Here is a 13,672-nt window from a genome sequence, read left to right as displayed (position 1 = left end):
TGTGGCATTAATTTCAAGAAGAATATTGGCATATAGGATTATTAGAAAGCAAAATCTTAACACACATCTTAATATCATAAAAAATGCCAATGATAAAATGGTTCCTTTACTTTGTTTTTTCTTTTTGCTTATTTCTTTTATGTTTGGTAATTTAACTGTGCTACAGATAGAACAGATGGGAAGTGGAAAGACTGTAAACACAACTATACAAAAACACACAACTGCAAAAATTATGTTAAATGACAATGAAAAGGAAAAACCAATCAATACAAGAGCCATGAAATTAAACTTTTGTAATCAATTCACTCTGAACTGATATAAGCACTGCTATCATTTTGTCATGTGTTTTATATTTTATAGAGACCTCGGGCATAAAATTATTACACGACTTCAGCACTTCTCAATCATAATGTTCATTTTTTTAATAATTTCATCGTGTCTGTTCACTGATATCTAAACCCTTTATTTGTAGAAAGTTTGGGCTGTATCACAAAGTTCCAATTTTAAGACAATTTTTATTTCTTGTGAATTCTAACTGAAGAACCACATTTCTTCTGGGGATAAATTCAATTTATGTCAAAATATGGCAAGATATTGTGTAGGTCATGTTCATGTACATTTCTCTGCATGTACATCTCAGAACACGAGCAAAGTCTTGAACACTTTATTGAAAACACATTGCTGATTGCTATCAGAATGTGTTACTTTACTGTACCTGCATTATAATAAATTCAGACTTCAATAAAAGGGTTTTCAAGACTTTGCTCGTCTTCTAAGATGTACATGCAGAGGGCTCCCTGCAGTCACAAATTCTGATGGGTCAAAGATTTGTAATTGTGTTTTGGTAAACTTGTAAAAGTGTTTCACTGGATGTAATATTGTTTTGCACTTCCCGACCACCTCACCCCAACAGCCCCACTGCACAAACACGCTGTTCTGCAAGTGTCACAACTTGCATTAATAAAAAACCACATCATTCACACTGCTCTGCCTCAGACGCTGAATAATTAACAACACATTAAACAGAAGACAACACTGCAAACTGCTGTTGGGTCAAAATCGTTTATAATTTGAGGGTATGCCAGATTGTCTTTTAATTTAGTGGACTTACTAAGAAGGAGCTGCTTAGAAAGCTCATTAATTTTCAAATCTACACCTAGAGTAAATGATCAAAACCAAGACAATAACAGTGAACCACACCACATTTAACTATAAAGATAAATGAAGAGATAAACATTAATTACTTTGTCACAGTAGCATTTGGTAGGTGGAGTATGTTAGGCACCAAGGGTGCATCCTTATGTGGCTGATGTGCTGGAAACAGAAAAAGGGACAAGTGGGAGGTGTGTGATGTTTGGGAAAATGTTTTGCTTGGAAACCTGCTGAGTCCTGTCATGTCGGCATGGAACATAGACTTCAGTGTTGCTGCTGATCATGTACACCCTTTCATGGAAACACTGTCTTGTTTCAGGTTTATATTAAATAAGATTTAAAGAACACAGAAATAAGTCTAAAGTGCTGACTCAGTCCCCAAAATTTCCAGATTTAAATCCAAATGGGGATCTGGGAGATGTGTTGGATAACAAAAAGACAAATCTATGGAGCCCTCATCATGCAACTTAGAGGACTTAAAAAAACCTACAACTGAAAATTTGGTGCTGGACACCACAACATACAACACCTTTACAGTTTTAGTGGAATCCATGATATGATGGGAACTATTTGATTTGATCATTGATCATTGATTTGGCAAATTAAAGTGTTGCCACTAAATGCTGAAAAAGAGTATTAATAATTTGGAATATAAGATGTTTAGACCACTAATAAAAGCTAATCAATTCAAAAACAAGTCACAACTGCATCTTATAAATGCAAAATACTACTACTACTACTGCTTCTACTGCTACTACCACTATTACTACTACTACTACTACTACTATTACTACTACTACTACTACTAATACTACTACTACTACTAATAATAATAATAATGATAACAATAATAATAACTAGAAGCACTCAGAGAGCGGAGACCTCCACAAAAGGAGGGTCACTCACCTTAGAAAAACCCCAAAAGGCCCAGCAGCACACCCAGAAACCAAGCCTATTATGTATACTTCAAGCTAATATCACTATCTGTTTCCATCATCAGGATAGATGCCACATCTTATTTAGAATCCTTGACCCTGGAAACATACCTTGACACCAAGATGAAGCAAATGGCTGTAATAGTCTTGAAGTTACTGAAGAAATTCACATTTTCTCTAATGGTGGAAATCTGGGTTAGCTGTTAGTGAATTTAACATCTACCATGTCATGTATTTTATTGATTTTGCCAGTGATTCTGGGCATTATCTGTTGAGTTAGAAGCTTTAATGGCAAAATTATCCCTATCTCCCAACAGTAAAGGATCCTTTAAACATTTTCTGGATCCAGACAATGATCCGAATCACCCCAAAATCAAATCACTTGTTCTTTATTCCATGTTGGATATTTCCTGGAAATTCACTTGAAATCCGTCTATAACTTTTTGAGTTAAGTTGCCAACAGTCAGACAGACAAACCAACGCCTTGTTTTCTTTTTGTTTGTTTGTTTGTTTTTTGTTTGTTTGTTTCTGCTTTTACTAAAACTAAGATAATAATACCAGCAAAGTCTCAATAATCTCTTTTTGAATATGTAAAAGAATGACAGCTGCCTTCAGATTATCTCTGTCCCACCAAACATATTGTAATGTTTATTAAAGAGCATCCCTTACTTGATCAGATAGACTATATCCTTTTATTCTATTTCCTACCAGCTATTATTAAACATCTCATGCTGTTGTTTCCTCCGTGCCACTGGGAGTGAAGTCCAGTCTTTGAAGGGTTAGATTTCCTGTCAGTCAGTAACATACTGAAAATTAAATGAAATGATGAAAAATATGAGAAAGCCATTAGGAGAATGCTCAAAATATGTGTGCAGTAAATGAAAGTGTATGTGTTGGATATTGATTGGTGTTTCTGACTAATTTTTTGCATGTTTGTGTGTTTTCAGTCCAAGTTGCACAGAGTCATGAGAGATAGGGACTTGTGGTGAACAAGCAAATAGACATCTTCCTCTTACCCATTTGTGTAAAGAGGGGGAGGTCCCATTTTTGTCATAAACCAATGAAACAGAGACAGTGAGGCGGAGCAGATAGACAAGGATGCTTAACCCATTAAATATGCAAAGAAGCAGATGAACACTGGCCACACCATGGGAGAATGATACTGCACTGTTTTCCTTAGTACCAGGACAGAACCTCTTGATCTTCAAAGGTTTATCATCATCATCACAGTTCCAAGAAGGAGCGTTGCACTTTTCTCTCACACTCAGGAGGGTCCGGTGACTTGTTTCAACATGTGGGGCTGTGTCACTGGCTTCTTCACCTACGAGACCACCAAGTCTGTGGTTGTGAAGAGCTGGTCCGTGGGGATCATCAACAGGATCATACAGCTGCTCATCATTACATATTTTGTGGGGTCAGTGATCTGTTTAAAGTTTTTCTTTTTTTTTTTGTAAGCATAAACAGGTTTAAAGTCCTCAGTTGGCACTTTTTATGAAATTAGTTTACTTGAATTGCAAAAGTACATATTTTTCACTACTCAAAAAAATTTCAGATATCTGGTAATATAATTATTGATGTAATTGAGTTCAGTTCTTCAGTGTTTCTTTTTTGTTTTTGTTTTTTTTTTTTGCTTTTTTTTTTTTTTTTTGCTTTCTCCTGAAGCTGGGTCTTCATCCACGAGAAAGCTTACCAGGTGACCGACACCGGGATCGAGTCAACAGTTATGACCAAAGTCAAAGGCTTTGGTTACCATCAGAACCGTGTGATGGACGTGGCCGACTACGTCTTCCCTCCTCAGGTGTGTTACCTTGATATATATATTTTTACACCAGCAAAAACACAACACATCCAGAGTGTTTTTTCAAGCTAACTTAGTTGTTTTAACTCTCCACTGAGACATCCCTGTCAGACGTAACTTTAGAAGAGTAAATATAATGTTTGGTGGTGGTTTGTGGTCAATGTGAAGTGTCCGAGAGATGGTAATAGTCGCTATGAGCTGTTGACTATATTATAAATTAAATTGTGGCTAATATGTAGATGTTCAAATATTTCTGTGGTGTTTTTTTGTTGTTTTTTTTTTTTTTTTTGTTTTTGTTTTTTTTTGTAACATACGCACTACAGCATAGCATTACACAAACAGTGAAGCATAAGTGTTCTGCTGTGTTTCAGGGCGCAGCTGTGTTCTCCATCATGACTACTGTCATCAATACTGAAAATCAGTTCCAAGGACGATGTCCAGAGGTGAGAAGACATCCACGTCTCTGTGTTTGGATTACTTCATTACTTCATTACTTACACTACCGTTCAAAAGTTTGGGGTCACTTTGCCATGGGATTCAATAGAGAAGTGACCCCAAACTTTTGAACGGTAGTGTAGTTTTAGTGGATTGTCAGGTCACAAAACCTCGAATCAGACAGCAATGTTAAAAAGAAAAAAACATGTAGTGATTCTTAAATTTATCGTGAGTTTTTTTTTTTTTTTTTAATCTTTGCAGACATAAGAATCCAAGATATTTTTTTTTGTCTTAAGAACCTCATCATAAAATTTGATGATACACCCATTTTGCTTTCAGCCCTCCAACAAATTCTAAAAACTTTGGGATGGTAAATTCTTTTCTATGTGATGCTCTCACTCCCTTTCATGACACTTAAAAATGTCCTGGCATTGAGGATACCAAGATCATACTTTGTCCCATTCCACCTAAAATTTATCTTGAGGTGTGAAACAGTACAAAGTTGTTGTCTTTATATTTTTCATTTTATGATTCTCCACTCATGATTCTCCACTCGTAACCCTGTCGGAGACAGCTCAGGACAGACAGGCCAGTCCAGTATCCATATCCCCTTTTTTTTCTTAGCTTTGTCTTTGTGATAATGTCTTGAAAGCAACAGATATTGCCTAAAATTCCCAGTGTATCCCTTGTATCTCACCACATTAATGCATCACAGATGTAGAAATGGTCTTTGCCAAAGGTACTGATACAACTCCATGCCATCACAGGGGGCCAGCTTTAAGAGTTGTTGCTGATAATAGTCTGCAAAGTCCTTTTTGCTCATGACTCCCAATTCCTCCCAAAAAGGTTCTTATCAATACTGGTTGGTCTGACCATAACGCATGTTTCCATTGTGTAAGATCAAGGCCAGATGTCTTTGACTCCAGACGATTCAATGCTGCCTTAAGGTTAACAGAGGGCTTCTTTCTGCATAGTAAAGTTTCAAGTGGAATTTACTCATTTAAATCTACACTGTAGTTTCCTACAGTAATCCCTTACACATGTAAACTATATCAGCTGTTTATGTATGATTGTTCTTGATGCACTGCAGTCTACTTCATGAATGGATGTAGGCTATATAGGGCTCAATCCATTGCCCTATACACACTTAATAGCCTTCACTGAATCATTTTATGATATAATGTATAGGAAGTAATATGTTAATTTCCAACCTTTCTTGGAAATACTTTGTTTTAATAGCAACTTAAAGTTTAAAGGAGCTATTTGTCAAAACCATATTTAAAACATAAAAAAACTAATTTGAAAAAGCAATACATATCATGTAAATAAAAAAATGCATTTAGAAAATTAAGCTTTAATACAACTTACATTACTCCATCATACCCCCCCCCCCCCCAAAAAAAAACTGCCATAAGGAAAAAGAAAACTTACTGAAGTCTCGTTTAAACAACAAAGGTGGAAGTTCCTGACAAGTGAAAATTAGTCAGCCATTGCCATCACCACATCTCAAAAGAAACCATGTCCAGCAGCAAAGACACAAACTGAGAAAAAAAAAATGAAAGTAACTTGTAATTTGATAAATTAATCTTAAAAGGGAATGGCACAATACAGAAATAATTATTACAATCACTTGTTGCCTGTTTGAAATACCATCATTATTGTTACTGTATGAACCCATTACTAGCCATAAATTGTCCCTGTAGGCATTAAATGAAAAAAGACTGTACCTAACAAATAATATTAAATGAATGAGTCACATCATAAATTTTATGTTCAAACTGTTTGCAATGAAATAAAAACCAAACTTCAAAGAATTGTAGTTTTTGGTATTTTTGTATTTTCCACACTGTCCCAACGTCTTATTTGATGTTGTAGTAATTACAGTAAGGAGCTTCATAGGGGTACAGCCCAACTTACCCAGCCTTCTTAGTTAATGAAACCTTGCAAAAGTTTTTCAATGTCTTATTCACTCTGCATTAATTCCTTAAAATTACCAATGTTTCAGTATTTGCATTGAAATTTTATCTGAGCCTCAAATGAATTTAGGAACAGGAAATCATGGGATATGCAATATCAGTGTTAAGTGTGTAATCATTATTTGAAATATATAATAAAACACTTCAAAATATGGTGCTAATTAGGTGCATTAACCATGGCTGCATTCCACGTCTGCCCCTGTGCATGCTGGTTAGTTGCACGAAACACACAAAACACTACTTCCTCTCAGTCCTCATAATACACACATGCTTGTCCTATTTCAAAGTTGAAACGTTTACTATATTGGGATGTCTTTGCCAAATTAATATTGCAGATGTCTATTTTTACATTGTGCAACCCTTTTAAAAGTGAAAGTAAGATCAATTTCAGAGAGATAGTTTCCATTTTTTAAAACATGTACTGGAATAAGTACATCACGGGTGCTCTTGTGAAATGAACATAATTTATCTTTTTGGCGTTTTAACCATTGAATCAGGGCTGTACACACTCTTGATAATATAGATGTGGGTTGACATTTATTAAATGTTAACACCATTATGTATGAAAGGTAAATTTAAGTTAATTTTATGACTCTGTGTATTTCAGACTTCCGAAAAATTCAACTGTACCACAGATGCAGAATGCACCAAATTTCTATACTCCGTTGTCTCAAGTGGTGAGTCTGATTTCTTGAATGAATAGTTTCACATCTTGAACAATATGTCTTTTTGTTAAGATTTTTTTTTTTTTTTTTACATTACAGTACTTTTTTCATTATTCTCCCTCATTGGATTTTCTTCAGAATACAGACAGAAGAAAACAAGTGCTGGAAGTATTTGCCCTATAAATAACTGAATGTAGCCAACGTGAAATCACTCATTAAAATGTCATTAAGCTCAGCATTCACACACCTAATCAGCCAAACCTGACTAGAGTGGGAAAAAAGGGATTTTGAAGCCTAAATTGTATTTTTTCATCTAATTTATTCCCCATAATAAAATAATCACAGGCACAGTAGCTGAATTGAATAAAATTATCTTTTCTTAACCCCAAATTGTTACAGTGTTACAGTGTTAATAACATTAGTAACATTATTAAATAAAAAATCAGTACATATATAAATATATATATTGAGAGATTTGCAACTGACCACTTATTATACCTCTCGATGTATTAATCCATAAATTTAGATTAATTTTGATAGATTTCCTCTTCAACTAAACTGAACAGTTATATTAGAACAGGGGTAGCCAATGTCGGTCCTCGAGGGCACCAATCCGGCAGGTTTTCCAGATTTCCCTGCTCCAGCACACCTGACTCAAATTGATTAGATCCAACAGCCTATAAGGATCTTCACAATGACTCGTTAGTTTAAGTCAGGTGTGTTGGAGCACGGAAATCTGGAAAACCTGCAGGATTGGTGCCCTCGAGGACCAACGTTGGCTACCCCTGTATTAGAATATCTAATTATTTCTGTTTCTTTTACCAGGCAGAATAACAGGTATTTGCCACAAGACCTTTAATGAGTCTGAGGGTCGCTGTGAGATTGAGGGATGGTGTCCAGCCGAGGATGACAACGTTGAGATGTAGGATACACACTCACAAATATACAACAGTTGTACTAGACAACATTCATATTCATGAAAGCTTTAACTTTTGTCTTAATTATCCAAAGCCAACCAATGCTGGAAGTGGAAAACTTCACCATCTTCATCAAAAACAGTGTTCGTTTCCCACTCTTCAATGTCACCAAGTGGGTCTCAAGCTAATGTGCAGATACACACATTCTCAAGCTGAAGCAAAAATGTGAAAAACGTTTATTGATCATACGTGCTTATTTTAAAAAGTGACAAAAAATGCTTTGCCTTGGTTTCACTCTTTCAGAGGAAATTTGTTTCCCACAAAGAATTCCTCTGAGATCATAAACTGTACCTACGATCCAGAATCACAGCCTTTCTGTCCCATCTTTCGTCTGGGGGATATAATACACTACACTGGGCACAACAAGAAAAAACTGCTGGAAAAGGTCTGACTTGTCCTCAAAGTTCAATTCATATTTCACCTTGAAGGTTAAAATGTTGTTTATGTTCTTGTTGTTTTTGTTCTCATGCAACAGTGTTGAACTTTAATGAAAGATAGAACCAAAAGTTTAAGGTTTATCTTGTAGACTTCATAATATCCAAAAAAACAAAAAAAACAAAAAGAAACTATCATTCTTGTCCTTAGCTTGTTTAACCTCATGACAGACAAGGGAAGGACTGGTGTGCACCTCTTAAGAAAAATTTATTTAACTGGAATAACTTATTTCACAGTTGAATTTCACATCCACTTGCAGCGCGTTGACTCATGCTGAAACAGAATTATTTTAGAGCACCAAGCTAATTGTAAAGATTGTGAAATGTAATGGCAGGCGTGCCAGAGACAAAGGAACCTCTCCTCTGTGTGCGCATTCATCATCACTCACCATCCTGCTATTCAGAGTAGTTACAGCACCCACCAGTAGCATGATCAAGTTGTCTTTACTTACAATAATAGTTTTATGTGGGCCTGTCTTTTTCCTAACCTGCTTTTTCAGGGTGGAGAAGTAGGAATAAACATTGAATGGAAATGTGACCTTGACCGAGATATTCAGTACTGTGTTCCCAAATACTTTTTCACAAGGCTCGATGACCCAGTTCAACACAAGGTCTCCAAGGGGTACAACTTCAGGTACAGTGGTGAAGTTATTTATATTTCTTTTTTTGTGATGTTTTTTCAGGTGTTTTTATGTTTTGATCAAAATTTCTTCTCTTTGAATCCAGGTTTGCCAAATATTTTAAGACAGAGACTGGGACTGAATTTCGGACTCTTCACAAAGTATTTGCAATCCGGTTTGACGTAATGGTCACAGGCAATGTGAGTTAAGTTGAAGTTGTTCAGTATTATATGTTTTTGGACAGCATTAAGTCTTAAAACCTGTTTCTTGCAGATGCCACTTGACACTAGACTTGATGACCGAAATAAAAAAACTAACTAACTAACTAAAAATAACTAATATACACAATATTTGCAGTATCCAGTGAACGTGACAGTTACATTAAAAAACATTGTTTTCTAAAAAGTTGTTTTAACTAAAATTTTATGTTTTAGTTATTCAAGCTGGAGCAAACAATGACTTTGATCTTAGTATCTGTCTGGTAACATCTTGGAAAATGGCCTCATAAGGTGACACAGCCGAAGCTGCTCCTGAAAAACTTAATGAAGTGACATTTCAGGCGCCTGCCCTGAAATCTGACATCTCCATAAATACAATCACAAGTTCATCTCCTGATTGTGTGAGGTGATGAACCACAGGTGTGATTTAAAAAAAAAAACTTCTTTAATATATTTACAAATATCTCCAGAGGGATGTAAAAAAGTACAGATGTTAAAAAATGCCTGAAACATCACTTCTGGTGTGTGGATTTTATGTATTTGTCTGATAATGTGTTTTCGGTCCAGCACTTAGCATGACTCTTCTGGGATGTGCGTGTTATCTTCATCTATCATTAGGTGGTACCTCGGCATATTGGCTAAATATGGGCAGTTAGCCTAATCCACACAAATGTAAAACAACAACCTGGATTTTATAGAAGTCTGCATTTTAGACATTTTGTTTAAAAATAATATAGAAAAAAAGAGTATGTCTTGCCCGGGTGGATATTTTTGCTCAGTATGGTCAGCGTCTTGTTTGTTGTTTTTCTTTTGTCTTTTCCATTTCCAGGTTTAACCCTGTTGTCTCTACTGACCCAGTCTCATGGGCTCTGATTTCCTATCACTCTTTACTGGCAACTGACTCACAATTTCTCCTTGTGAGTTAGATAACAGGAGTGTGAACTAAGCTTATTATGTGGATTTTAAACTGCAACCTAACTGGGATCCTTGTAGATTAAAACTGAAAAGGTTATTCAAAGAAAGACCAGTTATATAGTCATGAATGACTGGCCAGTTTCCTTTTATGATACTGCTGTTTAGGAGAGGTTTTACCTATTTACAGTACATTGCATGACCCTGATGATGGCCAAATATTATGTATTTATTTTCAATTATTTCATATTTTGCTGACACATCTTGGGCAATGCAAGTTAACTTGCTGACAAAAGCAAGTTAATTTGCAAAACTTGAAAATGCTATAGTGTGGTGCATGTACTATTGCTAACTGCTTTTATACAAATAAACAATAAATAAACAGCAGCGTGACTTTAAAAAGATTTCTTGTTCTGCATCTCTCTTTTAGGCAGGAAAGTTCAGCACAATCCCAACACTGATCAACTTAGTCGCTGCGTTCACCTCGATTGGGCTGGTATGATTTCTGATCTGAGGTATGAAAATCTGTTTTCTGTGAACAGTCTTCACTCTCTTTATCTGTGTTCCCAGGGTACCGTTTTCTGTGACATTATCTTACTGAACTTCTTGAAAGGAGCAGCACAGTACAAAGCCAAGAAGTTTGAGGAGGTACTGTGTGTTTCTTTTTTAGTTATCATCCATCAGCATGTGTTTTATTTCTAATGATTACATCAGACAGACTTGAATCCAGAGATTTATACATATGTTCTTTGTTGACATATCCATCCAGGTGTCAGAGGCACAGATCGAATCATCCCCCAAGTCCAGTCCTGACAGCCACCAGTCACTCAAACCAGATGTCAAGCGTTCCCCTGACTCTGGAGCAATTTCCTTGTCCTCCTTTGATTGACTGTCCAAATCTGAAGAAATGGACACGCCTCCGGTTTTCTCTTTCACTTACTGCTTCGCATTTTTGCTTTTAAGGGCTCTGTAGTCAGTTTTAATTAGGCAAGAATAAGAATAAGAAGGAAAGAAAATGGCTCAATTAGAGGAAAACTGGAAAATCTTTGGCACTCACACTGAAACAAGGTTACCATTAAAGAAGATGAGTTTTTGATTATTATCAAAACAATATTACCTTAGAGTTAATTATTAAAATGTTATTTTATTTAAAACATTTTCATTTTATACCTTCTTAACTACAATAATATGTGTAATATTAAAGCTGAATAAATCTCAGTATTTCCAGCTAAGAAGCTGTTGTTTATAAAATACCTTTGATTTACATAATATTTGATCGTGTTTCTTTGTTGTTATGTTCACATTACCAAATGCCCTAATAAAGTGCTGAAGTCTCGTTTTGTGTATCGCCACAGTTAATAGTGTGTGTGAGTGCGTGAGAGAAGAGAGCATGTGTGGCTTGAGGTTTACAAATGGACCATTATTAGTGCACTTCTGGGCCATGTGGCACAACAGGAAATATTACTGTAGACACTAATGGATTTTTTAAATTCCTCTTTTTAGAACACACTTCAGAAAGACATTGGTTTTTCACAGTGTATTTTTATCTGTTTTGTTCCCAGAATTTCATCTAAAACCTTTATTGTATGCTCCCCACCGTCAACCTTTTGCTTTTTTACATGCATGTAATAAATGCACAATGCATGTGCATTTTTTGTATTTTCACTTTGTTGTAGCCCCACCTTCCATCCAGACTCTCCTCTGTGGACTGTTCAAGGCATTAAAAATATCAACTAAAGAGCCTCTTAATGGTTCTGACAGTGATTTATGACAGAGGTTATCTGTGAAAGGATGCTTAGAGGAGCTGACAGAAACTGCCATTTCTGTTGCATGCCTTATAGTGGCAGTTAAAAAAAGGGTTGTAGTATGAAAAAAGTGCTTTGTCTTTCTGAATGTTTTTGTGATTTATTGTGATTTGCACATATATACATAAAATCATTAAAAGGAAAAAAATAACAACAAAAGAAACATGTTAAAAACACGTGTTTAAAATGTTCTGATAAAAGAGCTACAAAGAAAAAGTAATTAACATATTATAAAACTTAAATTGTCAAGACTTGTTAAATGAAAGAAAAATATACTGGGTCAAAGAAGCACAGATGCACACTCCGCTCTCTCACTCATACCGGCGACTGAAAACTGTTTAAAACATTTTAATTCATGACGTCACATGCTGCTGCTGCTGCTGCTTAGGCATACGTTGTGTCCTGGTTGTTCAGTTGAAGCCACCACTCAGGATTTTATCTTCAACATTAAATTCCACCACACAAAGGCCTCTTGCGCATGCTGCTCTGAGTTGTGGTGCATCAGGTAGAAAGACCTAAGTGAAGTCAACAGCCTTCATTTAAAGACTGCCTCCTTGGCTCAACTCTGCCATCTATATTTAGATGCTCCCACGTCGAAAAAAATGTTAATTACTTACTTACTTAATACCACAAAGGGATGAGCAAGATTTATATTCATTAGAATTATAATTATGGGTTTACAATATCATTATAAAAGCTTAGCAGGCTTTAAAGCCGTCATGTTATGCCTTTATTTCATAAACTGACACAATTCCGTGAGGTCTTAATGAAATTTCATTGTCATGTCTTGGTCAAAAAACCATGTAGTGTGACATTATATTTATAGCTTTATTGCTCCTTCCTTTGTAATGACTTTTAAAACACGAAGTCAGTAACTTGCACCTCTCTCTTCGGGGGTGTATGTTAAGAAAATTCCCCTTCAGCTTTGAGATATCATGCAAACAAAGAATAATCCCACTCAGTAACTCCAGAAGCACATTATCTTATAAGAGAGAAAGTACCACATACGTTAAAAATGTTGTAATTCCTTCATCACATATTGGCTCCATAAATCATGGGCTGTTTAAGTTTCAAATGGAAATGGATTCAGACACCCAAATGAACTCGCTGGTAGTAGAATAAGCAGAACAACATTTGAATTTAATACAGGAAATCAAAGAATTACAGGGGGAAATAAATAAATATAATTTTTTAAATTCAGATTAGATGCCTCTTCCTGAGACATAACAACTATGAAGCGGAGCTTAAAGCAGCTTAAAGTGGAGAGTAGTTACAGCCTAAGCTTTGAGATATTTTACAAAGTTATAGTCTAAACCCCAAGCATCCAGAGATTCCCATTTGGATGATTTCTTGATGTCACTGAAAAATTTCCCAACACTGACAAGCTCACAAAACAAGAGACAAGTACAACCATTTTCTGACATGGAAGGCTGAAAAATCCCCAAGCTCAGATGATCTGTATGCTGACTGGTATAATTCACTGAAGCCACATTGTCCCCACAGTTGCTTAAAACATTTAACTTGGTGCTGCAGGAAGAAGAAACACCACCCTTTTGGAAGGGTTATTAGCTCAATTATCCGCACAGAGGGTAAGAATAGGCAGGAAAAATGCAGCTACCACCCTGTCAGCTTTCTCAATTTGGAGTATAAACTATTTCCATCTATCTTGATGTAAATAGATTATAACTGGTGTAAGCTGGAGTTTGTAGCCTGTAAAAAATCCTATCCAATTTAACCAGACTGGC

The 13,672-nt window shown here is 35.8% G+C and overlaps 1 protein-coding gene across 1 annotated transcript; it reads left to right on the top strand.

Annotated features, from left to right (window-relative positions):
• Positions 1 to 3,279: 3,279 nt before the first annotated feature.
• Positions 3,280 to 11,446, top strand: p2rx3a (purinergic receptor P2X, ligand-gated ion channel, 3a). Its single transcript, XM_041990553.1, has 12 exons — positions 3,280 to 3,501; positions 3,750 to 3,885; positions 4,257 to 4,328; positions 6,904 to 6,973; positions 7,787 to 7,883; positions 7,973 to 8,050; positions 8,182 to 8,323; positions 8,873 to 9,006; positions 9,099 to 9,192; positions 10,553 to 10,618; positions 10,693 to 10,770; positions 10,892 to 11,446. The coding sequence occupies exons 1-12, from the start codon at positions 3,380 to 3,382 to the stop codon at positions 11,009 to 11,011; spliced, it is 1,209 nt and encodes a 402-aa protein (XP_041846487.1). The 5' UTR covers positions 3,280 to 3,379; the 3' UTR covers positions 11,012 to 11,446.
• Positions 11,447 to 13,672: the final 2,226 nt, after the last annotated feature.

The sequence above is a fragment of the Melanotaenia boesemani genome, chromosome 7 (genome assembly GCF_017639745.1).
Source record: "Melanotaenia boesemani isolate fMelBoe1 chromosome 7, fMelBoe1.pri, whole genome shotgun sequence".
Classification (NCBI taxonomy): domain Eukaryota; kingdom Metazoa; phylum Chordata; class Actinopteri; order Atheriniformes; family Melanotaeniidae; genus Melanotaenia; species Melanotaenia boesemani.
The sequence above is the reverse complement of the archived record's forward strand: the minus strand, read 5'-3'. Positions and strand labels throughout refer to the sequence as shown.

Bases quoted from the DNA above. Each gene is read 5' to 3' on its own strand.
- p2rx3a (XM_041990553.1), top strand. From the start codon at position 3,380: ATGTGGGGCTGTGTCACTGGCTTCTTCACCTACGAGACCACCAAGTCT. The intron at 3,886-4,256 runs GTGTGTTACCTT...GCTGTGTTTCAG, and splicing joins ACTACGTCTTCCCTCCTCAG to GGCGCAGCTGTGTTCTCCAT. The intron at 8,324-8,872 runs GTCTGACTTGTC...CTGCTTTTTCAG, and splicing joins AGAAAAAACTGCTGGAAAAG to GGTGGAGAAGTAGGAATAAA.